General features: G+C 51.4%; 10 protein-coding genes across 10 annotated transcripts; 6 read left to right on the top strand and 4 right to left on the bottom strand.

Annotated features, from left to right (window-relative positions):
- Positions 1-400: 400 nt before the first annotated feature.
- Positions 401-3,845, bottom strand: TrAtP1_001965 (uncharacterized protein; the record flags this gene model as incomplete). The annotated part of the gene is made up of 2 exons (XM_014085682.2): positions 401-2,892; positions 3,800-3,845. The coding sequence occupies 2 exons, from the start codon at positions 3,843-3,845 to the stop codon at positions 401-403; spliced, it is 2,538 nt and encodes an 845-aa protein (XP_013941157.2).
- A 2,685-nt stretch (positions 3,846-6,530) lies between these two features.
- TrAtP1_001964 (uncharacterized protein) lies at positions 6,531-7,354 on the bottom strand. The gene has a single exon (XM_014085683.2). The coding sequence runs from the start codon at positions 7,215-7,217 to the stop codon at positions 6,660-6,662; it is 558 nt and encodes a 185-aa protein (XP_013941158.2). The 5' UTR covers positions 7,218-7,354; the 3' UTR covers positions 6,531-6,659.
- An 80-nt stretch (positions 7,355-7,434) lies between these two features.
- On the bottom strand, positions 7,435-9,949 carry TrAtP1_001963 (uncharacterized protein). Its single transcript, XM_014086315.2, has one exon. It carries the CDS (start codon positions 9,672-9,674, stop codon positions 7,560-7,562), a length of 2,115 nt encoding a protein of 704 aa, XP_013941790.2. The 5' UTR covers positions 9,675-9,949; the 3' UTR covers positions 7,435-7,559.
- A 60-nt stretch (positions 9,950-10,009) lies between these two features.
- TrAtP1_001962 (uncharacterized protein) lies at positions 10,010-11,105 on the bottom strand. The gene is made up of 2 exons (XM_066111239.1): positions 10,722-11,105; positions 10,010-10,631 (listed from the first exon to the last, which is right to left on the bottom strand). Exon 2 carries the CDS (start codon positions 10,479-10,481, stop codon positions 10,200-10,202), a length of 282 nt encoding a protein of 93 aa, XP_065967313.1. The 5' UTR covers positions 10,482-10,631; positions 10,722-11,105; the 3' UTR covers positions 10,010-10,199.
- A 1,142-nt stretch (positions 11,106-12,247) lies between these two features.
- Positions 12,248-12,460, top strand: TrAtP1_001961 (uncharacterized protein; the record flags this gene model as incomplete). The annotated part of the gene is made up of 1 exon (XM_066111238.1): positions 12,248-12,460. The coding sequence occupies one exon, from the start codon at positions 12,248-12,250 to the stop codon at positions 12,458-12,460; it is 213 nt and encodes a 70-aa protein (XP_065967312.1).
- Positions 12,461-16,219: 3,759 nt separating this feature from the next.
- Positions 16,220-16,979, top strand: TrAtP1_001960 (uncharacterized protein; the record flags this gene model as incomplete). The annotated part of the gene is made up of 4 exons (XM_066111237.1): positions 16,220-16,278; positions 16,428-16,794; positions 16,867-16,873; positions 16,942-16,979. 4 exons carry the CDS (start codon positions 16,220-16,222, stop codon positions 16,977-16,979), a joined length of 471 nt encoding a protein of 156 aa, XP_065967311.1.
- Positions 16,980-18,348: 1,369 nt separating this feature from the next.
- On the top strand, positions 18,349-20,266 carry TrAtP1_001959 (uncharacterized protein; the record flags this gene model as incomplete). Its single annotated transcript, XM_014085686.2, has 3 exons — positions 18,349-18,627; positions 18,793-19,570; positions 19,650-20,266. The coding sequence occupies 3 exons, from the start codon at positions 18,349-18,351 to the stop codon at positions 20,264-20,266; spliced, it is 1,674 nt and encodes a 557-aa protein (XP_013941161.1).
- Positions 20,267-21,293: 1,027 nt separating this feature from the next.
- Positions 21,294-22,151, top strand: TrAtP1_001958 (uncharacterized protein; the record flags this gene model as incomplete). Its single annotated transcript, XM_014085067.2, has 2 exons — positions 21,294-21,329; positions 21,417-22,151. 2 exons carry the CDS (start codon positions 21,294-21,296, stop codon positions 22,149-22,151), a joined length of 771 nt encoding a protein of 256 aa, XP_013940542.2.
- A 636-nt stretch (positions 22,152-22,787) lies between these two features.
- On the top strand, positions 22,788-24,135 carry TrAtP1_001957 (uncharacterized protein). The gene is made up of 5 exons (XM_066111236.1): positions 22,788-23,100; positions 23,189-23,366; positions 23,465-23,510; positions 23,590-23,695; positions 23,805-24,135. Exons 1-5 carry the CDS (start codon positions 22,851-22,853, stop codon positions 23,984-23,986), a joined length of 762 nt encoding a protein of 253 aa, XP_065967310.1. The 5' UTR covers positions 22,788-22,850; the 3' UTR covers positions 23,987-24,135.
- TrAtP1_001956 (uncharacterized protein) lies at positions 24,117-27,462 on the top strand (the record flags this gene model as incomplete). The annotated part of the gene is made up of 4 exons (XM_066111235.1): positions 24,117-24,188; positions 24,690-24,798; positions 24,874-24,962; positions 25,036-27,462. 4 exons carry the CDS (start codon positions 24,117-24,119, stop codon positions 27,460-27,462), a joined length of 2,697 nt encoding a protein of 898 aa, XP_065967309.1.
- Positions 27,463-27,545: the final 83 nt, after the last annotated feature.

Genomic DNA, 27,545 nt, shown 5'->3' with positions numbered 1-27,545 from the left:
ATCGGCTCATAGAACAATCCAAAAGTTAAAAAAAGCCTGTCTAATAAAGACAGCTTCATGAGAAAAGAATGATAGAAAGAAACAACAAAATGTCCTTTATGCGTGCATATGCCAAATTATCCAGTTCCACCCCGTAACGTGCATGCGACCCATTGGGTTTTCCAATACATCCCCAAACTAAGATTCGTCTCCAGGTCCTTTTTTTTTTCCTTTGTTTCCTTTTTTTTTTTTTCAATTTTTTTTCCTTGAGATTTTCTTTTGTTTTCAACCTTTTTTCTTTTGTTTATATTTTCCTTCGCCCAAAATCACTTTACCAAATTCATCATCCCGCAAAAACGCTAATTTTCGTGCCCTGGGTATCCTGTTTACATGAAAGAGCCATATGCAAATGTCAATCATTTCAGTTTCTTTGGTCATGCAGGCCCGACAGGAACCATTTTATAGACTCGACTGCGTAACTGAGTTCTTGGCTGCAGTCGGCTTCAAACGTCCTGCGCAAGGCCTCACGTTCTGCGGCTGTTGGGGGAGGTTTGGGAGTGGTACGGAGGCTACCATCAGCCTCATATGGAATTCCTTCGTCTTCGGATTCATAGTCTGGATCGTTTCTCCTTGCCTCCCTTTCCGCCCTGAGGGCAGCCTCAATAGCAGCTACGCGATCAGGATGGAAGCGAGACCCGTGAAAATCGACAAGCATGACTTGGCTTGTCAGAGGGTTGTACAGCATGTTTGACATGTCGGGATCTCTGTGCAGCATCCCAGCCCCGTGTAGTGCGCTATAAGCTCTAGAGACGGTGTTGGTGAGCAAACTCTGAACCCCCTCGTCCAAGTTTCCCCGCAATGGCAGTCCAGCCCAGCTAAGCACCATGAACTGGCTAAGAAGTCTGTCTTCATGGTAGAACTCGGGATCGACTCTAACGATGCCGAGACAGACGGGTACGACAGAGCCTTGAAGGTCCTTGAGCTGTTCGTACATTTCACCTTCGCGGTGAAGAAAGACCCAGTCCGCACGCAAGGTAGCTTTGGCCACAAACGTATAGCCATAGCCGACGAGAGCCACCTTGAACATTTTTCCGATGGCGCCAAATTGTTCGAGAGGGGTACAGAAAGCATTTGCTTCTCCTGCCCGGGAAATCTGGCCCCTGAATCGCTCCAGAAACTCTTCTTTGCTGATGTGCTTGTTTCCGTGCAAATGGACATTGGGGCATGACTTGTCCAGGGGCGTACCGTTTGCTACACCCAAGAGGCATTGCTGTGTGCAGTACGCGTTTTCAACCTCTTTAGCTTTGCGGGGTTTGAGAGGGCGGGATATGATCCTTAGAAAATCGTTCATGTAGATGTCATCATCATGCATGTCATCATCATGGTCCATTTGGTTTTCCTTGTCTGCCCCCTCGTCATTGTCAACAGATTGTTCGCGTTGTAGAGTTAGACCTTGCAGCTGATCAGTCGGGGTAGCGGCAGCAGCCGAGACGCCCTCTTCCGCAATATTCGAATCCATCTTGATTTCAATAATCATAGAGGCCTCTCCGCCAATGTCAACATCGCAATTGTCATACGACTCGCCATCAAAATCATTTGTGCTGCTGTCAGCATCGGTATCCATAATCGTCTCCTCGTCATCTTCGCGTTGGGCAGATGCGGCATTTGCTCTTCCCCATTGCTGCAATTGCATGGCTATCTCATCAACGTGGCTCTCTTGAACAACGACCGGTCCGCCCCAAGCAATATGCTCGTTGACTTTGTAGTTCCAGGCAGCACCTCTATCGGCTTGGTTGCTCCAAGGAGCAAGCTCATCACGTTGGTCAGGCCGCTGCATGGATCTGACTTTTGTCCGCATCGCCCGAATGACAAAGGCAAAAATCTGCGAAACGGCCGAGTAAGGCATTGTCGATTCGACGTGGTTGTCCACCTCATCTTTGGGGAGGCTGACAAAGTAGTGAACGACGGACGGGTTATTTTGGATTTCCAAAAAGACAATACCTTCCACCGAGTAAAGGTAGCCGTAGCGCACTCCCGACTTGTCCATAAAGTCGAGCAGCTGGTTGATCATGGCGGTGATGACTCCCGCTGGAGAAGCATCGTCGCCGCTGATACCTCTGGTGGAGACAATTCCACTCTCCAAAGCTGCAATCATGCTTGAATCCAGGGCAAAATGCTTTGGCCTGTATTCGATTGCCACAAGACAAAGAGGGCGGTCATTGTTGGCATTGCAGAAAAGGCTGAGCCCGCGGTATTGTCCGTCTTCAAAGGCATCATCGTGAAACTGGGGCTCAGCAGGAATTCCCGCTTGAGTGCTTCTTCCCGCAGAGCTATAGAGGACATTTCCTCTAATGCCAGCAGCCTTGCTAAGCGCTGGGTCGCCCAGAACCTGGCGCAAGAGAGCCAAGACAGTGGCAGAGACGCCGAGTCGATCAAAGGGGCAAAGCTTGGTTTCGCCGTTGACAGTTTCGATGACGAAGAATTTATCGTGAACTTGATCCGCGGACGGGAATACAGCTTGATGGAAGCTCGATTCTTCATTCCCCAGCAAAAGCTGCCAGACTTCCCTCTGCTCATCCATGAAGCCTGGGGATTTGACGATTCGTCGAGGATGCTCTTTCTCCTCAAGATCAGGGGAAGTTGTATCTTGCTGTTGGGAAGGAGTGTCGAGGAAGACGATAGTGGCTTGGTTCAGGGTGTGACAGGTTGCAAGGTAATTCTTCAGGTTCTGGGGGGTAGGAGTGTAATTGTCGTTGTTCCGTTGGCTCCCAACTTGGGACTGCATCGCACCAGGCAACACGCGCTGGGCTTCTTGAATTCCAGCTGTATGGGCTTGGGCAATGCCACTGGCGTTGGGCAGGGCCGGCCCATCTGATATGTTGCCAGACATGCTGAGCCGCCGACGATTGATTGCTGCAGAAAGAATATTAGCCAAAGAGCAGGACATAGGATGGAAGGGTAACTCACCCAAAGAAAGAACAGGATATGGAGAGAGATTATCCAACTACACACACAGAGAGCATATGGAGAGAGAGGGAGAAAGAGAGAAGAGAGGCGGCCGAGAAAGATATAGGTCGAGCTAAAGAACAGTTCTCTGGGGAAAGAAATTGTCAGAACAGATTTTCGGGGGATGGTGATGCATTAAATAGCCATTCGTTAATCTATGAGGAGAAGTGAGGGGGGGGAGGAAGCAGGAAGATGGAAAAGCAGCTGACGATCAGAAGAGGTGCCAGCTGGTCCCAGAGACATCGGCTGCATGTACTTTTCAGCCTCTCCGTCTGCCTGAGACCTACATTGCCACTGAGTCAACCGTACAAGTAGGTAATAATACAGCGGCACCGCCTCTGCTGAAGCTGCTGTGCCAGCTCTCCCTACCGCTCTTTGCTGCTGCGGAGGGGGGGTGATGCATCTAGCACAGGTGCTAGCAGGCAATGTGCCGCTGCATACATGAGTCTAGTGGTATAAGAAAAAGAAACGCTCACGAATGAAAGCCCACGAAGCACAGTTTCGGCGTCCAAGAGCTTCTCCCTTGCATTCGACCTGAAGGAGCTGGAGGAGGGGGTTCGCAAAAAACAGGGATATCCCAGGTACTTGGCCTCAGGAGTTTACAGGTGTGCTTCCCCAATGCTGTGGCAAGGCGCGCAAGACGTATTATTATACACAAAAGAACACGGCATATATCAGTTTATTGCCCGGGTGGTATCGATCGTTATTGGATAGGTCATCGGCTGCATGTGCTCCCTCTTGCAGGTAGCCACGCAGCAAAGCTGCCAGCAAAATACTGCAAGCAAGGTAATCACGCCTTGTATTACACACTTACATGGATCAGCCCGGCGTGAGACAGACAGGCGCTCACACGCCCCCATCCATGACTTGTTTAAATTGAGTCGCATCCGATGCAAGTATCGATACTTTGCACATCTCCGCAGCCCAAAGAGGCACGTAGAGGAGGGGGCGTGTTCCTAGAGCTCCACAGAGAAGCAGTAGTATGTACAAGTACTACGACCAGAGCTCCCGCAGCTTGTGCAGGTAACACATCACATTAGATAGCTTCCTGCGAGAAAAAAGGAAAATAAAAAATGATGAAAATAGTCGCCGTGATAAGCTTAGGTTCAGCCGCTCCCGTGCCCATCTATGGACTTGTTTGTTTGCTTGTTTCAGCTCTCGCCGCTAATCAGGGAGAAGTGCCCGGTGTAAGCAGCCGACAGAGAGACCAGGAGACCAGGCTGCGGATCCAGTCAGTGCGCGTACCGTCGCATACGGGATGGGGCATGATGCCATCTCGATTAGACGGTAATGGAGGGCATCTGAAATCCCGTGGCTGGGAAAAATTATCAGAGCCGCGGGAGCTCTGGGTCATTCGGGTGGTGCACTTTGTAGGTGATGATATTGGGCGGCGGTTCGATAAGCGGCAGAAAATGATGCTTTCCCGCGTGTAGGTATTACGCGTTTGCGTTGCCATGGGTACTCGATAGTATTGATAAGGTTTTTGGAAAGAAGCCTTTGAAAGACAGTAGAAATATGTACAGAAGAAGCAATGCTTTGTAGCGCATCTTCATTCTGCTCCATCGCTCGAATTGCTCGTAGTAGTGCCTGGCACCGATTTCATCGTTACCACGGCCGAAGCCGACAGAGAGCAATATCGATTTATAGAGTATCAGGTCGGTTTTCACTACCTGGGCAGTAATATTACGTAGTAATTTCTTTCGATTTGGACGGGGAAACTTTATCCAGTGGCATCCGTATTGAGTATGCGAATATTCCGACGCCCTCGCAATATGCACCAGTCCAACTTGTCCACCTACTGTTACCTTTTCACACCTCCGCTGTCACAGAAGTTCAGTAGAGCTCGTAAAATTCTGCGTAAAAATATCAAATACAGGATCCGAGAGGCCAAATTTTCAGCAGATCAAGTGCACCATTTGCACTGTCCTACGGCCAGTCGAATTGGGCCTGGACACACTTGCCAGGCAGGCCAGCCGTTTGTTGTCCAAAGGTCGCCCGCCATTTTTTCTGGCTTCGGCGTCCATAAATCAAAGACTCTTGTGGAAAATACCCGGCGCATTTTGAAGCCATCGATTTTATTGACTTTCTGCCGAGGGTAATAATGTAGGTGCCAAAGTTTTTCAGAGCTGCCAGGCCATGGCTTCCCGATTGATACTGCCAGGTATACTAACTTTACTACCTAGCTAGAGCAGCGTCTTCTTCCATCAACAGAACAATGGATTCTACACTGCCCAACATGATCATGTCCTGCTCTTCTCTTCCCACTTCGCAGTTGGCTCTTTTACTTCTCGCCCATCGTCCTTCTCAGACCGAACATTAGCAATGTCTCCGAAACAGTCGAATCCGAATCCGCTATATCAAAGGCCAAGGATAAAGACTTCTCGAACAATGGGCCGCAAGACCTCAAGTAACATTGAAGGTGATTAACCCAGAGTCTCGTGCAAACAACATGGCTAATACAAAGAGACAGTCAAGCCAACAAAAGAATCTCCAAAGACAAACGAGCAAAGAACCCACGCACTCCTACCCCCAGAACTGCAATTACTTGACAGTCTTTTGCCGATCCAGCTGAATCACGCACAAAGACGACCCATGTCAAATGCTGGACTTTTCGTCGACCAAGACATGTCAATCCATCCAGACCTTTAGATCCGATGATTTCGAGGCGGAAAGCGACAACGATCACGAGAGCGACCTCCAAGAGATATCCCCACCGCGAAGCAATGGTACAAGACGCGTAAAATTTGTCGACCAACACCTAGTAGGTGCCCTGAACAAATACATACACACGTTCTATCTTGGCGAGCGCTTGGTACAAAACCAGTACCAAACGTGCGTACTCGCGGGAGAGGAACCGCGACTACGTTACTACCAAGATTTTTCCGACGTCGAGCCCTTATGAGGAGTAAAAGGGAGATAGAGTTTTTGAACGAGTTTTATATTGGCTTAATGGATATTGGAAAGGCGGAAGAATCGATGGAAAACAGGAGAATGGCAAAGCAGGGAGGCCAGGAGACAAGAGACAGCGATATCAGTATAGCTTACATATACAGAACTCTAGGAAAAGCTACATACTGCTGATGAATGTGCATCGTGTCATGGCTTGCAAATACGCGCTATCCTGATTTTTCGTCGGTAGGTAGTTGTATTTTATGTAGTTGTTATGGATATTGGAGAGGCGAAGGAAGACTGGAAGACTGAAGCGACAGGATTTGAGTATGGCTGCCGCCGCAATGCTTTTACGGAATTGGATGGTCTTTGTGTCGAGACAGCGTTTGGTACTGGGCATTTGGCAATGTAGACTATCTAAGGACTCATGGATTCGTTAAATGAGAAACTAGATTCGAATTCAAAGACTTGAGATACCGCTTACTCGACATGGATGCCACAAGACAATGGAAACTAAATTGAAAGACGTAGTAGATGTAGTAGATGTAAATTTCAAACTCCTTTGGCAAATTCCGAGCTGGCTTCGTCTATAGGTCTATAGCAAGCTTGATAGAGTGAAGTCATCCAGTTTTCAAAAGCACCCTTCCCATATAACAGCCAAGAACTACCGCAAATGCCCTGTTCCTCCCTCAGATCCCTTGTCCGACGTCTTCATCCACCACTGTTTCCCACCCTTGGGCCATCTCTTAGCCTGATCCAACAGAGGTGAAATCAAGCCAGTGGAATCACTGGCGACGGCGGCGGCGACGACGGCGATGGCGATGGCGACGATTGGCTGCAACCAGAGGTGGACAAACCCAGCCTGGAGGTGGCGGACCCAGGCTGTTGAGAAAGCTGTGCATGAGGCCGTACCTCACCACCTCTTCGGGGCGCGGATTGCAAACAAGAGGCCAGGGACATGCATCTGCCGCCTTGCGCCATTGGTGGAAGTGTTGCAGGACGCGATAGTAGGTCATCTCGTCTGTCAACCGGAGAGGACCGTCGTGCCGGATTTCGCAATATGTGTCACAGCTCAGAGCTGCTCCTCGTAGTGGCCCAGCCCATCCGTTTTCGTAGACTGGGGGCGGAATTGATAGAGGCCAGTATAGAGAAGAAGTGGCAGCAACGTCAACTGGAGGAGTGCTGGGCCTCTCCGGAGTGGCTAGAGGAGCCTCAGGTATGCCGGCAAGAGTGATGGACCTCGAGGTTCTAGTGCTGGGGAAGCCGGCAGATGCACAGGTGCTAGAGGTCTGCGAGGGCAGTCCCCGAGCAACTACTGTACTATATAAAGGCCTTTGATTCATTGTGAGGAAGAGAACAGTGTAGTCTGAGACAGTTTTGTGACGACACTTGAGAGAGATGAAACACCAGTTGGTCTAACCCGTGCGTGATAGAGCTCCAACAAGATGAAAGTCTGAAGAGATTTGAAGACTCTGCAAATATTGAAGAACCTTGGGGGAGATTGGAGGGATATATATATAAGAATTAGGAACGGAAGGGACACGAAATCTTTAGAATTGAGCTATTTTATAGGAACCTTATTACAATCAATCAAGCTAAATTACAAGGGAACCTTATTGCAGTCAATCAAACTAAATTACAAAGGAACCTTGATGCAGTCAATCAAACTAAATCACAAACCGGATTCAACGATAACGAGAGTTGAATCGAGAAGGTTGACGCCGCCCGCGATAGGGGCGCAAAACCACTGAGCCTCTGGGGCTATGCTCAAAGCGAGGACCGTGAACAGCAACTTCATCGTCATCAACCTCGTCAATGAGCTCATCGAGGGCCTCCAAATCAACATCCTCCGGGGCAGAAGCAAGTGGTTCTCGCAAGAGGTCAAAGTCAGGGTCGCCTCGGAGCGGCACAACTCCACGAGGACAAGATATGATATGTATCCGGTTGCTGTCGAGGAAAGGGAGATCAATAAACGTATAGTTTGAACTCCCCCGAAGCCGGGTTTGCCTCAACTGTCCGATATAATAGCGTATAATGTCCGGTTCAGCAACAACAGGTAGAAACCCTGCAAGTGCCGGATGTGGTATCACAGCAATTCTTGGTCGAAGCCTCCGAGAGCTTCGGCGCACAGGGGTCACTGGAGGCTGGGGATCCTCAATGGACTCTCTCGGGGTATCCTCTTGTGGAAGTGGCACCTGAGGTGTATTGGAGAGGTGGGGAACTGCAGAAGATAGAGTTGGCGGCGGCGGCGGCGATGGCGCTGCTGGTAGAGAAGGCAATTGGCGAGCTGGACTCGCACTCCCACTCCCGGTCCGCTGCCGAAATGGCAGAAAGTATGTATCAGCAGGAGCTGGCAGAAGAGGAAGCTGAGATTGTGGACGGAAGGGCGGTAATGCAGTTGGATTGTGGCTTTGATTGCTTGGCTGGGAGGCCGGAATATGCAGTGGATGGAATGAAAGCTGTTCTGGGGGTCTCTGTGGAAGATGTACCGGATGAAGGGCCAATGGGTTTATCCATTCAAGGCCCGTCATGTTCGAACGCACAGTTGCTTCCTCTGGTAGCGCAGGTGCCTCTGTCGTCGACGCCACCTGTGTCTTAGCCGAACGAAAAGGTAAAGACGGGCCTCGTGACCCAGAAGGTGGTCCTTGAGGCGCTTCATTTGGCTCTGCAAGCGCCAGTGGCGCTTCGAGAAGAATCTGGTTCCCAAACTCGGATCTGATCCCAAGTTGTTCGAACTCGCCTCCCCCTCCGATAGCTTCAGTTGAAATGCCCGCCGCAGTATGGAAAGGTCTATGCTCCCTTGGAGCTGAAGCCACGGCATTTTCTATCTGAGCTCTACTCGCGTTGGGTATCTCCATGGTAGGGCCAGCCTCCAGAGCGCATGGCACTTCATGAGTCACCATGATGCTAGATGCCAGCCCATACCGCTGCAACAGCGAAGATGCGGTGGTGCTCACTCGATAAACGTTCTTCCTTCTCGGAAGGCCTCGCAGCTCTGGCATCCACCTTCGGATAAAGGTGCCGTCGGGGTCGACGTTCCGGGTTACTTCGGCGAGAGAGATTATAGAACCTTTGGCCTTGTAGCTGGGGCCAACACCGGCGTAGTTTTGCGAGCTATAGAAATAAAAAAATGGATCGTGGACAGTGGAGAGCGACGACATGTATTCTGCACCGTAGCGCCAGTCGAAGCCTGCATACAAGGCGAAGAAGCCTAGTGCAACCTCCTCTCCACGGGCCGTCACTTGGCCTGTAACGTAAAGCTGCCGCATGATGGCGTCGATGAGGCCAAATCCCGTGAGTCCCATCAGGAACTGGGTCATGCTGATGGCATTGTCGATAGCTTGACCGGGTCTATCAAGATCTCGTATAACGGATGACTTCCACGTTCTGAGTGGGTTTTTGCCCTTGCCAGCACCTTCAAGGTTATGCAGCTCGCTGCCATGCTTGATGATGCTAAGACGAATAAAGTTTAACACCAGCAGATGGTATCGGATGCTTCTTGTTCCAGCGCTACGGCCTCTACCGAAGCCCATAGTTTGAGCCAAACCAGGGTCCGTGCCGCATTCGAGCTTCAGAAGCTCTTGATGGACTTGCCGAGCCGTAATGCATCCAAGAGCTAGGTAGGGCTGAAGCCCATGATCGCCATCGCCCACATGGACATCATCCAACAAGAGATGGTATGAAGACGCAATCCCTTTTTTGATAATGTAGCGAACCCGCTGTTGGCCACGGGTTTCCCCACCGAGCAACGCTTGCGGCATTGCAGCATCTCGAAGCTCGGGTCTATCCAGATGGACCATTGGGAGCTGCACAGGACTCTGCAATTTTTGAATGAGTCCCTCGAGTGTGTCGGGAATCTCAAACGGGGACTCTTGGGGAGGAAGAGATGCATGATCCGGGAAAGAGGGCAGAGAAGAGCGTGTAACGAGAGGGACAGGATCGAGAGGGTTTTCAGCTTTGGTTTTCAGGGCTCGCCAGAAGAGATCAAAGGAATCAGGCAAGCGGTCGATACCAGTCTCGATTTCGGGTAGCTGGATGCTATATTCATCATCTCGAGTCAGAAAGGTCCATCATGGAACAAGCTTTGGTAAACTTACTCGTGCAGAAGATACTTCACATCATAAAGCCGAAGGAATTCGATGGCGTGTGCGTCACATATAGCAGAGACAGCTTCTTCTTCCCCTTGTTGGTCGGGCGAATAATCCTCGGTCATCCACACAGCCGTCACCTGTGGGCCATGTTGGTTGGCGGCGTAGTGCTGGATTATGCCGCTCAAGACGCCGTCAAAAGCACCAACGCGGATGACAAGTCCGCTGCCCAGATTCTCAAGATTTCCCTTCAAGTCCCATAGAGACTCTGCGATGAATTTTGCGCGGAGATGGCCGCACTTCCAACGCTGCGAGAGATGGAATCTGGCGGGGGGGGTATGGGCTCGTCTTGCCATCCTTGACGAGACCAGAAACTTCCATCTGATCGGGTGGCAGGATGTAAACTGGCAGCAGATGGGTGAAACCATGCTCGGCAGTGGATAGTCTGTGCAGGATGGGATTGTCGGAGGTTCTGAGGTCTCGCCTCATGATATAGAGCAAGATGGATCCGCCAGACATGGTGATGGCAGTGAGCTCAAATAACGAAGAGGTTAGGTGTGCTTGGAACAAAATGCAGTCAAAATCGAGTCTCTTCAGGCTTGGAAGCAAGTACTCGGGAGGTCCAAGGACAAGCAAGGTTCGGTGACGAATTCGTCTGGCCAATGAGGCCTGTGACAAGTTTGAGGTCAGTATCAGCTGGAAGAACAGTAGAGCCAAAGAGAAATGGTAGTATCATTACGGGATGCAGGAGGGACATACAAGCCAAGAGAATGCTGGAGCTGGTGGTTATTGAAATGAAGGCACAGGCGATTTGTGGGGTAGGTACATGTAGTAAGGCAGTCGCGGAGAAGGCAGTCGCGAAGAAGGCAGAGATGCGGCAGCTAGACAGACCACTAGTAGATCGCGATGAGCATGACTAACCACGTCCAGTGATGCAACAGGAGGAGGAACGAACCAAGAATAGACGGCTGCTTTGTGAAGACAGTTTGTCACTCGCTAATAGAAATGAATAGGATGAAAGAAGTAAGGTAGATGGCGTTGAGATGAAATCAATGGGGGCTTCGGAACAACGAGCCAGAACTGAGGAAGAAGAGAAGTCAAAGTCAAAGATGACGAGCGACGTTTGGTCTCTTTCAGATGCTGTATTGCGCTAAATTACAGAGCTTCAAAGGCTTCAGTGGTCTGGAGTGGTCACTATTGATATAGTCCTAATTGTTTGCTATCAAGCCAGGTCAAGCGAGAGCGATTACGATCCATCCTGTCGAGCTGCTACAATGCCCAGCCATATTTGCTGCTGTGTACCCGAAAATGTGTCCGAACCTGACAGGTACATGCTTTCTGCATGCATCAAGGCGGTGGATGCAGTGTACTACGTGGGTATACTAGTAGTAGGTAGAGGTAGACTTACTCATGCCCAACTTTTACGCAGACGAGTAGTGTGCACGGCCTGTTTCTATTTTCTCTGTGTCCATTTGCCTGCTCTGCCCTTGTTTGTTCTCTTCTTTTTTCTTTTTCATTTCCCACATCTCTTGCAATTTGTCTTTCAATTTGTTCTTGTTTGCAATGGCAATGGTATCGTTGCTTCCTGCACCTATCCACGCCATCATCTGCCAGAGTCGAGCTCAACTGACGCGAAGAGATCAGCTCGTCGCGTCTACACGGCGTACGTAATATTCAGAACAACACCGACCAAGGTCCATACCAAACAGTCAGAACAACGGCCACTTACCTCACTCTAGGTATCATTGGAAACGGAGACAAATACTAGCCCGTCCGTGGAGTTTGCTAGTCGTATCCGCGCAGAGGCCCCCCCTACTGTAGTAGAGGAGCTGATTGCAGGTTGACTGGACCAAGCGTCCCTCACCAAGCGAAATGCCCTCGGCGTGGCCTGATTTTTGCGACATTTGCTTTCCACCTCTTTCTCCCTTGCGTCAAAGCTGGGCTTTGGTCTTGTTGACTAGGCGGAAAGGAGCACAGCACCGCGGTATGGCTGCCCAAGCGGCGTGGGGTCTGAGACTGAGGCGAGAGGCGCGAGTAAGCACCCAGCCGAGCAATCTGTCATTCGAAGCAAGTTGCTACAGTCCTCCCTTGTCCCGATCCCGAGAGCCCCGTGAGGGCCATCTCGATCGAGAGATGCCCATTGGTGGGGGAACCCGGGAAATGGGAATGGGCGGACATGTCTCGACGCACGCACCTAAGAGTGATTAGCCCAGCGGTCTTTGACTCTGTTTCACTAGAACCTGCTAGTTGCCCATGGCGTACATGTAAGTTGTTTGGCGGCGGGCATGTCGGCGTCGGCGGACGTCGGTGTAGGAGCGGCAAAAGAAGAGCGAGAGCGAGCGTCGTGGATAGATGTCAACGGGGCATTCCATATTAGGTGCGAGCTAGACCAATCCCTGATCAAGGCCAAAGAGACGATCATCATCAGATATCGATGGGTGGAGAGCGCAAATGGCGCCAGCAGCTCCCTTTCCGCGGCCATCTGCCACTGCCACTAGATGCTGTATCATATCATATTGATCTCTTGCGCCGAACAATGATCGACCGGCAAGCTGGTAGTGCCTTGTAGGGCCAACAGTCGCCAGCCAGCCATAAGCGCAAGGCACCGCAGTTGTGTCGTAAGAACCATAATCTGGGTTTGTACTAGACCGGCTGCTGGTCGGGAGCGCCCGCAAACCCACCCTGAGCGATCTCTGGCGCCCACTTGCCGCTATTAGCGCAAGATAGCAGCGGGGCCTTGCTCGAGCATCCAATATCTGAGTAATACAACTGAAGTACAGCAAGCATCTCGAGACTGCTGGGCCATCATTGCCAACGGGGGAAAAAAGGAGAGAAAAAGCAAATACGTCCACGGGACAGGAGGACAGGAGAGTGGCATACACTCCGCTCTCCACTATTTGCTTGCTGCATCCAGTCCGGATGGGCCAGACAGCCCGGGTATTACGCGTGCCGTAAATCAGGCTCGGGGTACTTGCATGCAACAGCTCGCCTACGCCACCTTTGAGCATCGCCCTCCAGCTTCACCGCTTCGCACTCTGGAGCTCCTTCGTAGTCCAGCACTAATGAGCTGCTGCGTCAAGCACACGCCCTCGACAAAGCCGCCGGGCAGATTGCAGCGGACAGGGCCAGAGAGTGAAGCCGGCGAGACAGCAGCACCCACCAAAGTACAGACATACTACTACTGTAGTACTAGTAGTACAGGCTGGTCTCAGCACAGGTACCGGTACCTGGGAGCGGCGCCAAGCCGGGCCACAAACCACACGCCCTCCGCCCCGCAGCGCCCCCCGCAGTGCCTTGTAGCGGTACCTGGCGCCAGCGCTGTTGTCCAACTCGAGCCGCCCCGATGCACCCTTCCACAGCACTAGGAGGTGCCTATTCTCAGTCGCCTAGTCCCGTTTCGTCAACCCTCTCTCCTCCTCGCTCGTTTTGCCCTCAACACCACGTCATTCGGGAAACCGGCCATTCGCCCTCTCCAGGCACACTTTGACCACTCGGAACGCCTTTGCCCAGGAGAAAAAGGCAGGCGTTGATTTGCCGTCTCGTTGCTTTGGCCTTTTCCTCCGTATCTCGCGTTGCTTCATCATGGACGTCGCGGATGGGACAAGTCGCGGGAGGTGATCAAGAGGCTGCGTGAGGACAAGACAAGACAGGACAGGGGATATGGAATTGCAAGCCCGTTTCCACCACCTCATGGACCGGCTTCCTTCCTATGGCTTCCGCTATCCATATTACCGTTGCTAACACTGCGTCTCCTTCAGGCCTTTGGACCCCAATACGTCGACGAAAAGCAAAAGCTTTGTTCTCTCATTCATGCGACTCGCCCAATCGAGCATCCAGACAGCCGACGCGCGAAGGGTTTCGGCATTTCATCCTCGCACCCTCCCCTGGAAAATGAGGCTGGCACGGGTGTGAAGCTATGCCAGCTCCTGCTGCTCGTGTTGCTGCTTGCAGCAATAGCTCATCTCCTGTGCATTGGGCGGATAACTGGCAAGGCAGCCTAGCTTACCAGACTCCACCATGTTTCAAGCATTCGCCCCTCCTTCTCACCGAAATTGATCTGTTTATCCCCCCTGCTCGGTGTCCATTATTCTCGTCATACCATACGTACGCGGATATCTATCGGGACCGGACAGCAAAGATATGAGAGCTTCAAGGCCAAGTAAGTTATTATTACTCACCGAGGCAGGTCTGGTCATGTGAAATAACTCAACAGTCCACTACGGACTTATCGAATAGTAGTTTGTTCGGAGCTACTCTACAAGCGCATATGCTGTTTACCAAGAGTCGTGATAACAGACACAAGCCGTGTTTTTTCTCTTCTCCGAAATTCGCCACATGTGCAGATGCCAAAGCTCTCACCGCTGGCAGCTTTTCCCAGCCGCAGATGGCCTGGGCCGCGCATTTCTTTTTCCTTTTAGAGCGATTCGTCGTGGGCCGCCCAAGCGCTTGGCTGTACGCCGGTAGTCGAGAGTCATGCTACGAAACAAACTTGTCCCAAATGCATGTCCTGGCAACTCCTCTCTAGTCCGCTTAGCGCAGAGATGCAAGGATCCCTTTGCGGCTCACAGTTGACGCAGCCTGAGGACAGGAGCCGGCCCTTGCCTATGTACTTTGACAGCAGTCACAGTCACAGTCACAGCTCTTGTTTATCTAGCCTTTTTTGAGGATTCTGATTCTCTTTACGCGGAAGGTCAAACGCCACGCCGTGTACTAGTCGAAATAGTTCCACTTTCTGCGGATAGCATGCCCCTTGAGCGTACGAGCGTACACGAAACAAGACCATGGTTCCTCTTGAAATCACAGCAAAGATTCAGAAGACGGTAGTGAAAAGAGTTGTCAGAGCTTCTATCGCCTCTTTCTTTGCAAGATTTCTACGTTTTGCTCCGAGTCCAATATTTCTCAAGGCACCTCCATGCTGTTGCGGGAGACAGATGGAGACGGATGGAGACATGTGATGGGAAGGGCCTGGCAAGAAAGCCGGGACAAGGAGAAAGAGGTATAACAGATGCCGTGTTACACACACCATCTTTCTCTCTCTTAATGTGGAGAAGCCTGCCGCCTGCCATCGTCGCAGGGCTTGTCTTGATTCTACGTCACACAGCCTTTCTTGTTGACCACTTGCGCTAGTTTCACCAGAGCAAACTGGGAGGCGCATATGCGATATTGCACCCTCTCCTCCCTACATGACTAGCAACTACAAGTTTCCCAGTCATATTCGCCGCTATAGAGGCTTCTGTATCTTTCAGACTCTCTGATTCGGGTCATCACTCTCTGCACTGACCATCTTGGCCGTCACGCGCCTCTTGCTTTTACTCAGTTCAACTGAGACCTGCTTTATCTCATGTACTAGCACCTTATTGCCGAGTTCATCTTGTATGTGGCGCTGTTTCACAGCATATGCTAGCACCCTGACAAGACAGAATCACAAAATGTGAGGTCCTGTTAGTATCAGCAATGGACGCAATAGACGGGCAAAAGCCAGAGAGTGTAAGTGATCTATGTATCCACGTAATCTCCCCCCTAAACTGGAAGACAGCTTCCGACTACTAGTCAAGTCCCTGATGCATGTCCTTGGCAGCTCGACCAAGCCTCCCACAGCGGCGACTGGCTGAGAGCAGCGCGCCCCATTGTATTAGTGCTAACTGATGATATCTCAGGCTACAGCAAGCGCGTACCCTTTCGCTTCCACCAACCTACCAAATTCTCTCTGACCCAGTTTATCCCGCAGCCACACGCTCTTTACCGCTCGTATCGTAGCCAATACCGGCCTTTTCAAGACAATAACAGGCCTTAATACAAGCCTCTTTGACCGGAATAAGGACTAGCCGGCGCCTACTCGAGTATATACCTCATCTGATACAACCCACGGAGCGTGTGATAGGAGAGTAGTGGTGCGAATGCCTGCTCCCCGGTTTCCTGCCTGATTATGGGTCGCTGCAAATCTGGTACACACCCCGACAATCTTCGTCTGTGCTCAGAGGCGAAGCAGTAGGAGGGGAAACATGCCGGCATGGGAGATTCATCTGTTTAATTCATCTCCATAGGGCGAAAAGCCTTTGCGTTATTCAGATCAGATTGCTGCCTTTCAGCTAGGCTAGGATGCCGAAGATCAAAGCAAAGTAGCCGACAGCCCCGTTCCGAGCTGAGATTACAATAAACGATTCGTCATTTTCTAGTATGCTAGGTACTTTATGCTGCTAGTAGTAGTAAGTACTACTAGAATAACCTTTCATGAGACAGGATTAGCCTCTCTCTGAATGCAGGGAGATGGAGTCCAACACGAATCCGTACTCGTGCAATTACTGCTAGTATTACGGTATGTATGACTGTCACCCAAAACGAAGCACTGGTCTGGGGTAATACGTACCGAAATTGGCATTTTTTTCTTTTTTCCTGAGGTAGCACACCTTTTAAATGGCTCTCAAGCTAATATATCTTGTCCATCGGCATATTTAAAAGAAGAAGACACCCAAATCCCGTCGACATTTCTCTTTCTCTTCTTGAATTATTCTTTCTCAACTTCTTCGACTCTCTCAACACTTTGACAAGACAACACTTGATATTCCAATCTCAACTTTCCACCTCGACCATCTCCAACGCCATCATGTGTTACTATACAGTTGGTGAAGCAGTCTATGAAGACTGCGACCCTAACCCGTCGCACATGGTAAAGTGTATCATCTTCGAGAAATGCCTGCTCAAGGAGGGTTCGAGAGATGCCTGCATGCATCCAGGAGTCAGAAAGCCTGACGCCGTTCTCAAGAAGCACGTCAAAGACGGGAAATGTCCCGTCTGCCCCAAGTTCACCATTCCCATTCGTGGGAGCTATGTTGTGCTCCCGGATTCTCCGCGGAGCGAGCGCTCTTTCTCGTCTGAGAAAACTGACTTTGAGGAGGAGAGCTAGAAAGATGGTAAGGCCACTCTCTCTTTTTGTGTATTGATGATGTCGTTCATATCATGCTGACCAAACTATGGCTAGGTCTACTGGACGTCTTTGGCGGTACAAGATGCAGATAGTACCTGTTTACTGGGTAGTTGTTTGATGGGGCAATAAACAATGGGACTTCATCTCCTCTTGCGAGCGATATGGTATTAAATCTGGGGAGGAAATAATTTGGGCTGTTCTTTGGATTCTGTTTGTAGTCAATTTGTTTGGCGATGGTCTGTTCGAAGGCCCGCATGGTTTGCACACATCTACATGTACGTAGTCAGCGTCGCTTGATCTGGCTTGGTGAATACAAGATTGCGTTCTTTATAAACATTGGCTCTGTTAGATAGAATGCCTGAGTTCCACTGCTTTGTACGAAGCAATGTAGCATTCGATGGACTGGTCGCTGTCATACGGAGCGTACTCTATGCAATTGGTGAATGGGGCGGCTGTTGCAATGTGGTAAATACAGGGTAGAATATAAACTGCGCGGCCATTCCTGTGAGCAAAAGAATACTATGATTGGAGATATAGAGACATGGAGAATAAGTCTGCTATCTATGGCGAATCGTATGGATAGGGAATTTGGTGTTGCTTTGTGATATATAATGCCAAGTAGTGCTCTCAGGCAAAGGACTCGCGAACATCCATGTTGGAGATGACGAGAAGGTGGCAAAAAGGAAATCTACTACCCGTAAGCTGTGCGCATCATCGTAGAAGAAACACCGATACATTTCAGATACAAAGGAAGAAAAAGAAGAACAAACAGCTTTTCTAGAGATTTTTTATTTGACCAATTACTCATGCCTTGTGGCCACTGACCGCTCCGCTGCATCTTCCGATTCCCTTCCAGAAATATCAGTTGGTGGCGGGACTCTGCATCAAGTTTTGTACAACGCCTCTCCTGCAGCGCACCGAGTAATTAATACATCGCCACATACATGCAAAGAACTCAACGTATTACAAACGCCAGTCACAGGCCGAGATGCAACGGACGCAAGGGCCGATCTCCGCAGGTGGTGATAGCCGCATCCGAGCTACACGCGCTCCGTCTGACGGAGGCTGCTGGCTGCCATGGCCGAGGTGAAGAGCGGCCGATGGCTCCGGCGCCGGGGCCTTTCTGTCCCTCCACGCGCAAAGACTCGCTATCATGCCCTCGAGCAACTCTGGCAGCGTTTTGCTGGGGACTGGGTTTAGCCGAGGATGGCGCGCGCGGCATGCGGCGGCTGAGCGAGGAAGAAATTGGCGGAGCTTAGCAGGGGGGGAGGAGAGATTTGGCTCGGCTCTCCAAGATTCTGGAGCGGATTCTGGGGGATAGCGGCATTGAAGCTTTTTCTCTTGCTCTTCTTTTTATTCGGCTGTCCCCGTCCTCTTTTCTTGTCCTGATTCTTCTCTTCTTTTCCACCGCTGCAGAAGAGTCGTCTCTACAGCTACTCCGAGTGTGTTTGAAATTCTACAATGTCCGCCATCTCACGGAGCATCAGATCAGCATCCAAGCTGCGAGTCCAGTCGTCCCGCGGTCTCTGCTCGGCCTCCGTCGGCGCCAGCCGCCTTGCTTCGTCCGGCCTTGCTGCCGCTGCCAAAGCTGCCATTCCTGCCACGCGCAGCAACTTCTCAACCTCGTCGCTGAAACTGTCTGGAGCGCCCGCCATGGCCACTTCTTCGCGCGAGTACGATCCTGAGATCAAGGACATTGCCGACTATGTCGCCAACAAGGCAATTGACTCGGAATTGGCTGTGAGTTTTGCGTGCCCGTGGCTGCTGATGCCCCTCATTTCCCAAAACACAAAAATCAAACCACCCCCACCATCACCACAGACTTGAGAGGAGCGAACAGAATTAATTCAATTCAATTCAGTGCTCGAGTTTGGAGCCAATCACTAACTGTCCGTCATCGCGCAGTTCGACACCGCTCGATGGATTCTCCTCGACACTCTGGGCTGCGGTCTTGAGGGCCTCCGCTTCAAGGAGTGCGCCAAGCTGCTTGGTCCTACCGTTCCCGGCACCGTCGTGCCCAACGGCACAAAGGTCCCCGGCACTCCCTTTGTGCTGGATCCCATCAACGGAGCCTTCAACATTGGCGCCATGATCCGCTGGCTCGACTTCAACGACTGCTGGCTGGCCGCTGAATGGGGCCACCCCTCGGACAACCTGGGCGCCATCCTGGCCGTCGCCGACTGGATCAACCGCACCAACAAGGCCGGCGGCAACCTGGCTGGCGGCAAGATCTTCACCATCCGCGACGTGCTCGAGGGCATGATCAAGGCCCACGAGATCCAGGGCTGCCTGGCCCTGCTCAACTCGTACAACAAGGTCGGCCTCGACCACGTCGTCCTGGTCAAGGTTGCCTCCACCGCCGTCGTCTCCAAGATGCTCGGCCTCAGCGAGAAGCAGATTGCCGACGCCGTCACCCAGGCCTGGGTCGATGGCCAGAGTCTGCGAACCTACCGCCACAGCCCCAACACAATGTCCCGCAAGTCTTGGGCTGCTGGTGATGCCTGCCAGCGCGCCGTCAACCTGGCCCTCAAGGTCATGAAGGGCGAGAGCGGCGTTCCCACCGTCCTGTCTGCTCCCACCTGGGGTTTCTACGATGTCCTGTTCAAGGGCAAGAAGTTTGAGTTCCAGCGCCCCTACGGCAGCTACGTCATGGAGAATGTCCTGTTCAAGGTCTCCTACCCTGGTAAGTTGAAGCTTTCCCCTTCATGATATCCATGAAGAGAATCATGGTTGTAATACAGACGACTTAACACCCATCTTAGCCGAGTTCCACTCCCAGACCGCCGTCGAGGCTTCTGAGAAGATCCACCACCAGCTCAAGGCCATGGGCAAGACTGCCGCTGACATCAAGAACATCACCTGCCGAACCCACGAGGCCTGCATCCGCATCATTGACAAGCAGTTCAAGCCCATGGACAACTTCGCCGACCGTGACCACTGCATCCAGTACATGTGCTCCGTCATGCTCGTCTTCGGCCGCCTCGAGGCCACCGATTACGTCGACGGCTCTGAGGCTGCTACTTCCGAGCTGGTTGAGTCTCTGCGCAAGAAGATCAAGTGTGTCGAGGATCCCAAGTACACTCAGGACTACCATGACCCTGCTCAGCGAACCATCTCCAACGCCCTGACCGTCGAGCTCAACGACGGCACCGTCCTCGACGAGGTTGCCGTTGAGGCTCCTCTGGGCCACCGTCTCCGTCGCGAGGAGGCCAAGCCCGTCATCCTGGCCAAGTACAAGCGCCACCTGGGCCCTCACTTCCCCGAGAGCACCGTCAACGAGCTTGTCGAGCTGAGCATGGACAGCAAGAAGCTGGAGGCCATGACTGTGGATGAGTACGTTGACAAGTATGCTGTCAAGGAGAGCAAGTTTGTTGTTTAAACTTGAGGGGGTGGCGCCGAAAAAAAAAATGGGTATATATAAATGATACAATGATGAATTGGCTTTCAAGGGCCAAATAGATGCAACAAAAGACTAGCAAAAAATAATAATGATACCAAGTTCAAACAAAGAAAAAGCAAAAAAAGACACAGTCATGCAAGTAATACTGGTGATGGCATGCTACTCCCTACGAGCAATTGTTCTCTGTGTAGCACCACCTCAGCCATAGAGAGAGAACAACGTATCAGAGTGTATCGATACTGGGCTGCCTCCGGACAGTGGCGATGCTAGGGGCGATCTCGCCAAGAGCAGCCTATAATGACCTCTGGGAGACGGCCAGGAGCCAGCCACAGCGGCTTGAGCGGCAAGACGCGCAATCCGTAGCACGGGTTTTACTGGAGCTCGAGTACTGGAACGCTGCAGGTACCGGTGCAAAGTGTGGTGCTCCAGGGAGCTCGACTCGGGATATGGATCAATACACTGAAGCAATCCTTTTCGGAAATTCGGTATTGAATAAATATCAACGCCATCATCTGCATCTGTTGAACAAAAAAAATGCTGCTTAATCTCATGATTCCACCTCTGCTCGTAATCAACATGTTATAAGCCCGTCATTTCGGCCAGCCACCAGACTCCGAAATCCACATCCGGACATTTGCTCACCTTCTGGAATCCGCGCCAAGTAGCGGGGCCAAGAGCCAGCATAGCCAGCGTAGCCCGCTAACCCTCAAGACTCGCGGCCTTTCCCAGGAACGCCATTCCGACTCCCCTGCGAATTCTCGATCTCGCATCTGCATGTTCTCCTCAGGCCACTTTTTTTTTTTTTTTGACGCTGAATCTCTTTTCTTCTCCAACACTCACACTCGGGCTTATTTTTTCTTTGAGAGCTTTGATATCCAAACAAAAGGCTGCTGGGGTCTTTTTCCTTTCCAATACTACGTTGGAGTAGCTGTTGAATTCTGCGAATCGGACATCCTTCCAACGACAATCTCTTCCACCAACCAGTGCTATGGATCGCCAAACCATCATGGAGACCAATCGGTCTCTTCGAAACATTAAGAATGTCAGCATGCCCGCAGCGATGAACTGCTGCCTTTGTCTTTCTCCTATTCTTACCTAACTGAGCTGGTCAGCTAACCCAAGAGCACAGGAGCTCGAAAGCCTTCTCGAGAAAGGTGTCATCAACGAAGCCGCCTTCGACACCATCCACTCTGTCCTCCCTGCCGAAACTCCCCTTCGAGGCGCTGCTCCCGGAAGTGCTGGCCATTCCGCCAGCCAGACACCCGCCCCGGCCGCGGCTGTTGTGACGCCTCCCGTCCAAGCCTTCCAGAACCTCAACGTCAAGGGCCACTCCCCGGCGCCTCCATCATACGACGACACTCCCGCGCCTGGTGTCCCTACCCGCTCTCCAGCTCCAGGCAGGCCCGTCTTGGCCCATGCCAGGGCCCTGTACCGCTACGATGCCAGCGACGCTCGCGACCTGAGCCTCGAAAAGGACGACAAGGTCGACGTGTACGAGTACATGAACCAGGACTGGTGGATGGGCCGCAACCACCGTACCGGCATGGAGGGCATCTTCCCCCAGAACTACGTCTTTGTGGAACAGGAGCAAAAGGCACCGGCTCCCGCCCCTGTGGCATACCCTCAGCAGCCCGTCTACGGCTACCCGGCTCCCTCAGGACCGCCCGCGCAGCAGAACCCGTACAACGCAAACGTCCCGCCCATGGCTATAGCCGAGGGCGGCCAGCCTTCTCAGCAGCAAGGCGGAGAGGGCAGCGGCAAGGTTGGAGAGTATGGAAAGAAGTTTGGAAAGAAGCTGGGTAACGCTGCCATCTTTGGTGCAGGTGCTTCGATTGGTAGCAACATTGTCAACAGCATCTTCTAATGGAGAGGGGTGTGAATACCGATATTCGAGGGACGCGAAGATTGTCATTGTTCATTGATATTTTATTCTGCTATTTCTCGTGTTTCGACTGACCTTTCTTCTTCTTCTTTCATTTCATTTATCCAACTGGTAATGTATGGCGTTTGGGTTGGGGTTGAGGTTCTAATTACACATGTTGTCTTGAAAGTTGGGGAAATTTGATTCTTCGCCCATGCTTAGTGTGAGAATGCCAATAGGGCTTCTCTTTATCTAGTTTATACATTCAAAAGACTGAATAAAATCTTTACACACTGTCTCGCATGAACCTGGGTCGCCTGTTGGGATGCTTCGTCCCTCAAAATGAACGATTGCGACCGATACAAGCAGATGTATTACTTTCTTCTGATTTATGATATAGTTCGCCTTTCGATATGCTCAATCATACTATCTTCGTAAAAAGGGATTTAGTATTCTACTTCTATGAAGCGGTATATCAGCTGAATGTAATGCGCATCGGATGCATCAGATGGCGCTCGGTGACATACAGTACGCGCACTGTAAGCCTGCCACGCCCCCGCCAGCAAATTTACCGTGCAAGCCACATCTAAAATACTGTACAAATCGTCCTGCAAAAATTCTCACCTTGGCCAAGTTCCACTATAGGCTCAGAAAAAAAAAACACCACAAGCAGACCTCTATCCGCTCCGCCGTCATCACAAAATGTCAGAAGAGAAAGCAAAAATGCCGAATTCAAAGAAGAGAGCCGCGGAAGATCCGGCTCCGGCCAAAAAGACCAAGAAGAGAAAATCCAAGCACGCCGTAGAGGATGAAAACCTCGACGCTGAGCTTGGCCTCAACACGCTCTTTGCTAAGATGGACAGCCAGTTGCTGGCCGACTACCACGTGCAGAAATTGGCGAGATTCGGCACTGATTTGAGCCCCGTCGAGCTATCGGATTTGGCCTTGTCAGGTATTTCGCGCCCATCATATAAATGTTCACCTTGAAAGAAAGAAAATCGGCCGTTTATTCTTTGAATGCTAACTGAGATGGGTTGTAGCCGCTTCTATCAAGGACACCACCTCATGGCAGAAAACTAGATCATTGGAAAACTTGCCAAGTTTCCTGGAGGAATTTGCAGAGCATCCTGAGAGCTTAAGTAGGGCGCAGAAGAAGAATGGCATGCCTCACACCATCGTTGTTGCTGGTGCTGGGCTGAGAGCCGCGGATCTTACCAGGTAAGGAGGCAATATTCTTGTCAAAACGATTGTTTCTATCCTTTCCCTCTCTTTTTGCATCAATGGAATCATCCATTTAACTCATATGAATGTTTTAGAGCTCTACGAAAATTCTCAGGCAAGGACAGTTTGGTTGCGAAGCTGGTGAGTTTAATTTTGGCATCTCTCTGATCATCTATTTTTATCCTTTAGAATACTAATCCATCTTCTTCTCTTCGCTCAGTTCGCAAAGCACATGAAAGTCGAGGAGCAAGTCACTCTGCTCAAGAACAAAAAGATTGGCGTCGGCGTCGGCACACCTGCGCGTCTCATGGAGCTTATCGACAATGGTGAGTTTTTCTACCCGGCTGCCCATTGCTTTTTGTTTACGCACAGCGCCTGCAAACACATTTCGTCTTATTTTGGAAATATGGGCTGACATTAATGGTTTGGGGGCAGGTTCATTGTCGCTGGATAAGCTGCAGCGCCTGGTCGTCGATGCCTCGCACATTGACCAGAAGAAGAGGGGCGTCATGGACATGAAGGACACCGTGATGCCTCTTGCACGATTTCTGGCGAGGAAGGAGTTCAAGGACCGATATGGCGACGAGAAGAAGCCGCTTGACTTGCTCTTCTACTAATGCGACACGGCGACATTCTCGCCTCCAGTCCAGCTCGCTTTCATTTGCATCACGCCCTGTTTTCTACCTATCTAATATCTGCTTTTTTTTTCAACCCAGGTGTAATGGAGTTACTTAGACATCTAGACAAATGGATTTGCATTCGCCAATTGGATTCTTCACTGAGATGCTAATTATTTCCCGTCGCTCATTCATCTTGATCGTGAGCGCAATCAGCAGTGGTGGCCGATTTCAAACTTCTTCCCCCATCTCTGCTCCTTCCCAAGTTCCTCTCCGTTGCGTCATCAAAACACCAACAAGCGACGCGCTTTCTTTCCTTCGCCGCTCGTCTCTCGGCAAGCGTTTTGCCTGTCTTGTTTTCTTTTTCTTCCTTCTCCCCTCCTCTCTTTTCTTTTCTTTTCTTCATCTTCCATCGTTCGCTACCAAAGCATCACCACCACGCTCTTTTTTTGGAACGCATTCTCAAGCCTTTTTTCTTGGAACACATCTTCAAGTCCTTTTCTTGGAACACATCTTCAAATCCTTTTCTTTGAACACATCTTCAAGTCCTTTTTTTTTTTGGAACGCATACTCAAGTCCTTTTTTTTGGAACGCATACTCAAGTCCTTTTTTTGGAACGCATTCTCAAGCTCTTTTTTTGGACCCCCCATTTTTGGTGACCATCGTTAATTACGACAAACCATTTCTTCTTTCCTCCACGCAGCCTTTCGTCTCCGCTTGGTCGTCTGTCAACATGCGAGCTTCTTCGGTTGCCGTTCTCCTGGCCGTTTGCCTCCCTGTTGGCATCGCAGCGGCCGATGATGCAGCACCTCGTAAGTGACGCTTCATGCCTGCAGTGCTTTGGAATTTCTGGCATCTTCGTGTTACTGACCTGAGATGATGGACAGAGTGCGCCGTCGACTGTGCTTCGAGCATCAGAAACGCAAACGGATCTCTCGACCTCAAGGCCATTTGCGCAGACAAGCTCAGGACCAATGTCGGTTTGCCCAGTCCCAAGCCCAGTTCTCTGCACATCTGTCTCGTGATCCACTAACGTCTGTCTGTCGCAGTCTCTCTTCCAATGCCTCATCATCTCATGCCCCCAAGATACCTACGGTCCGGCTGTGTCCCACGTTGTCCTGGCATGCTCCAACCTGGGCTTGGGCATTGGACCATTGTTTCCCGTTGAGGTCCAGCACATTGACCTGGAGAAGCCTTCATACCGTCCTACCCCGTCACTACCTGCTGCGTACAGCATGCCCAGCGATGATGCCTCTCCGAAAAATACTGAGCATTTGACTCTCTCCTTTGACATTTCTCTGGATCTGAAATGCAACTCTGGGTCTGATGGTCTCGTCACTGTTTCACTTCCCCCGCCTGCCTCACCTCCCTCTCCTGCTCCATCTCCTGCTCCATCTCCCTCTGATGCTCCGTCTCCGTCTCCCGCTCCGCCATCGTCACCAACTCCTGATCCTGAAAACGGAGAAGGCGAAGGCGAAGGCGACGGTAGCAATGGCAGCGGCAACGGCAATAGCGGCAACAATGGCAATGAGAAATCCACAGTTTCATCTCCTCCTCCTGAGCAGACACCGACCACGCCGGAGCCTGCTGACCCAAGTGCTACATCATCATGTCCACCTGATACAACACCATCAAGCGTTCAAGCTCCTGGCGATGACCACGCTCCTGGAGATGACCACGCTGGTGATGAGCACGCTCCCCCCCAATCGACAGAACTTGGGGAGCATGGCGATCCGGTAGCGACCTCTACGCCTTCGTCGACACCTCCAAGCGGAGGCGACCCAAACTCTCCGTCCGCTGACCCAAGTGCTACATCTTCATGTCCGCCTGACTCAACTCCATCAAACGTTCAAGCTCCTCCTGATGAGCATGCCCCTGGCGATGAGCACACTGGCGATGAGCACACTGGCGATGAACACACTGGCGATGAACACACTGGCGATGAACACACTGGCGATGAGCACACTGGCGATGAACACAGCGGTGATGAGCACACTCCTCCACAATCAACAGAACTTGGGGAGCATGGCGATCCTCCAGTGACCCCTGCGCCTTCACCAACATCTCCAAATGGAGACGACCCAAACTCTCCATCGCCTGAAACCCCGTGCTCCACCGCTTCCGATGCTGCTGGAGGCTCGGATCCTGAAGACACTGAGGGTCCCAGCCAACCTGTTCCATCTCCCAGCCCTACTCAAGAGGCTTCTGATCAACCAAAGGATGATGGCAAGCCTGACGTCTCGGCCACGTCCGACGTTGATGGCATGCCTGCACCTGCACCCGTGCCTGCACCCCCAACGCCGGCTCCTGCATCCCCAACGCCGGCTCCTGCATCAAGCCCTTGCTCAACCACAAACGGCGCTGATGTGTCAGTCGATCCAATCCCAGGATCCCAAGTACCTCAGCCTGCGAACCCTACGCCTGCTGCTCAGACGTCGTCTCCGCCTTGCTCTTCTTCCCCTGCACCCACCAGTTTGATGGAGCCAGAGCCTCTATCCACCATTCATCCTAAACCCTTGCCTCTGCCGTTGCCTTCACCTCCGTCATACCAAACTGGCAATGATGCGGATGATGATTCGAATGGTGATTCGGGTGATGATTCGGGCAATGCTCCCCCAGAATATGCATCCTTGGGAGGCAGTGGGCAGTCTCCTGGCGGCGAAAATTCCGGTTCTGAATCTAGCCTGCCCGAATCAAATACAGAGCCACCTCCACAGGAAAATCACGGAACAGAGGTAGACGACCCATCATTATACGGACAAGAGAGTCAGGTAGCACCGGTGCCAGTGCCAGTACCGGCTAGCCAGACAATTGATCTAGCTGTACATGATGCAGATGGCAAACCCACTGGCAAGACGACTGAGCCTTCTGAGATCACCCTCTGGCCAACTGCCACAAGCAACCATACTTCATGCACGACAGGTCCAGGGAAAGATGGTAAATCACCGACCACCTCATGCAAAGTTGATGGTAAGCGGACCACAGTACATCCTCCAAGGTCTAACCTACCAATGCCTTTTGGTATGATGAAAGACGCGTTACCCATTGGTGACAATCAACACAATGAGCCACTCGGTTCTCTCATGATCAAAATCATTCGTCCTGGTGATCAGAGCGCGGAAACGATACTCACAACCCTCTGGGAAAATGCTCCGCCAGCTGCCACACTGTCTGAGAAACTCATGGAAGGCTTGCAGAGCAAAGAGAGCAGCCATGCTTCCGCCACTCAATCAGGTACTGGCAGCAACCCGACAGCGAGGTCTACAGTCAATGCAGGACATCACCATATCGGATCAAGCATTTCTATGACACAGACAGGGCTTACCACTTCGAGACCCAAGCCAGAACACTCTGCTATACAGCCCAATAGTACAGCAATGGAACCATCGCCCCCTCGAGTCGCGCTCGTCAGCAGTGACTCAAAGCTGGCACCGTACCTTTATATGATGACTCTGCTCGCGGTTCTCACCAGCTAGGCTCTGATGAGCTGATTCTAGTCATGGTACTGGGCGGTTTACAAGAGAGTTGGTATACATTGCAGGAGCCACCATGTTATTTG

Source organism: Trichoderma atroviride, chromosome 1, assembly GCF_020647795.1.
Source record: "Trichoderma atroviride chromosome 1, complete sequence".
NCBI lineage: Eukaryota > Fungi > Ascomycota > Sordariomycetes > Hypocreales > Hypocreaceae > Trichoderma > Trichoderma atroviride.
This window is presented reverse-complemented; position numbering and strand designations above follow the sequence as displayed.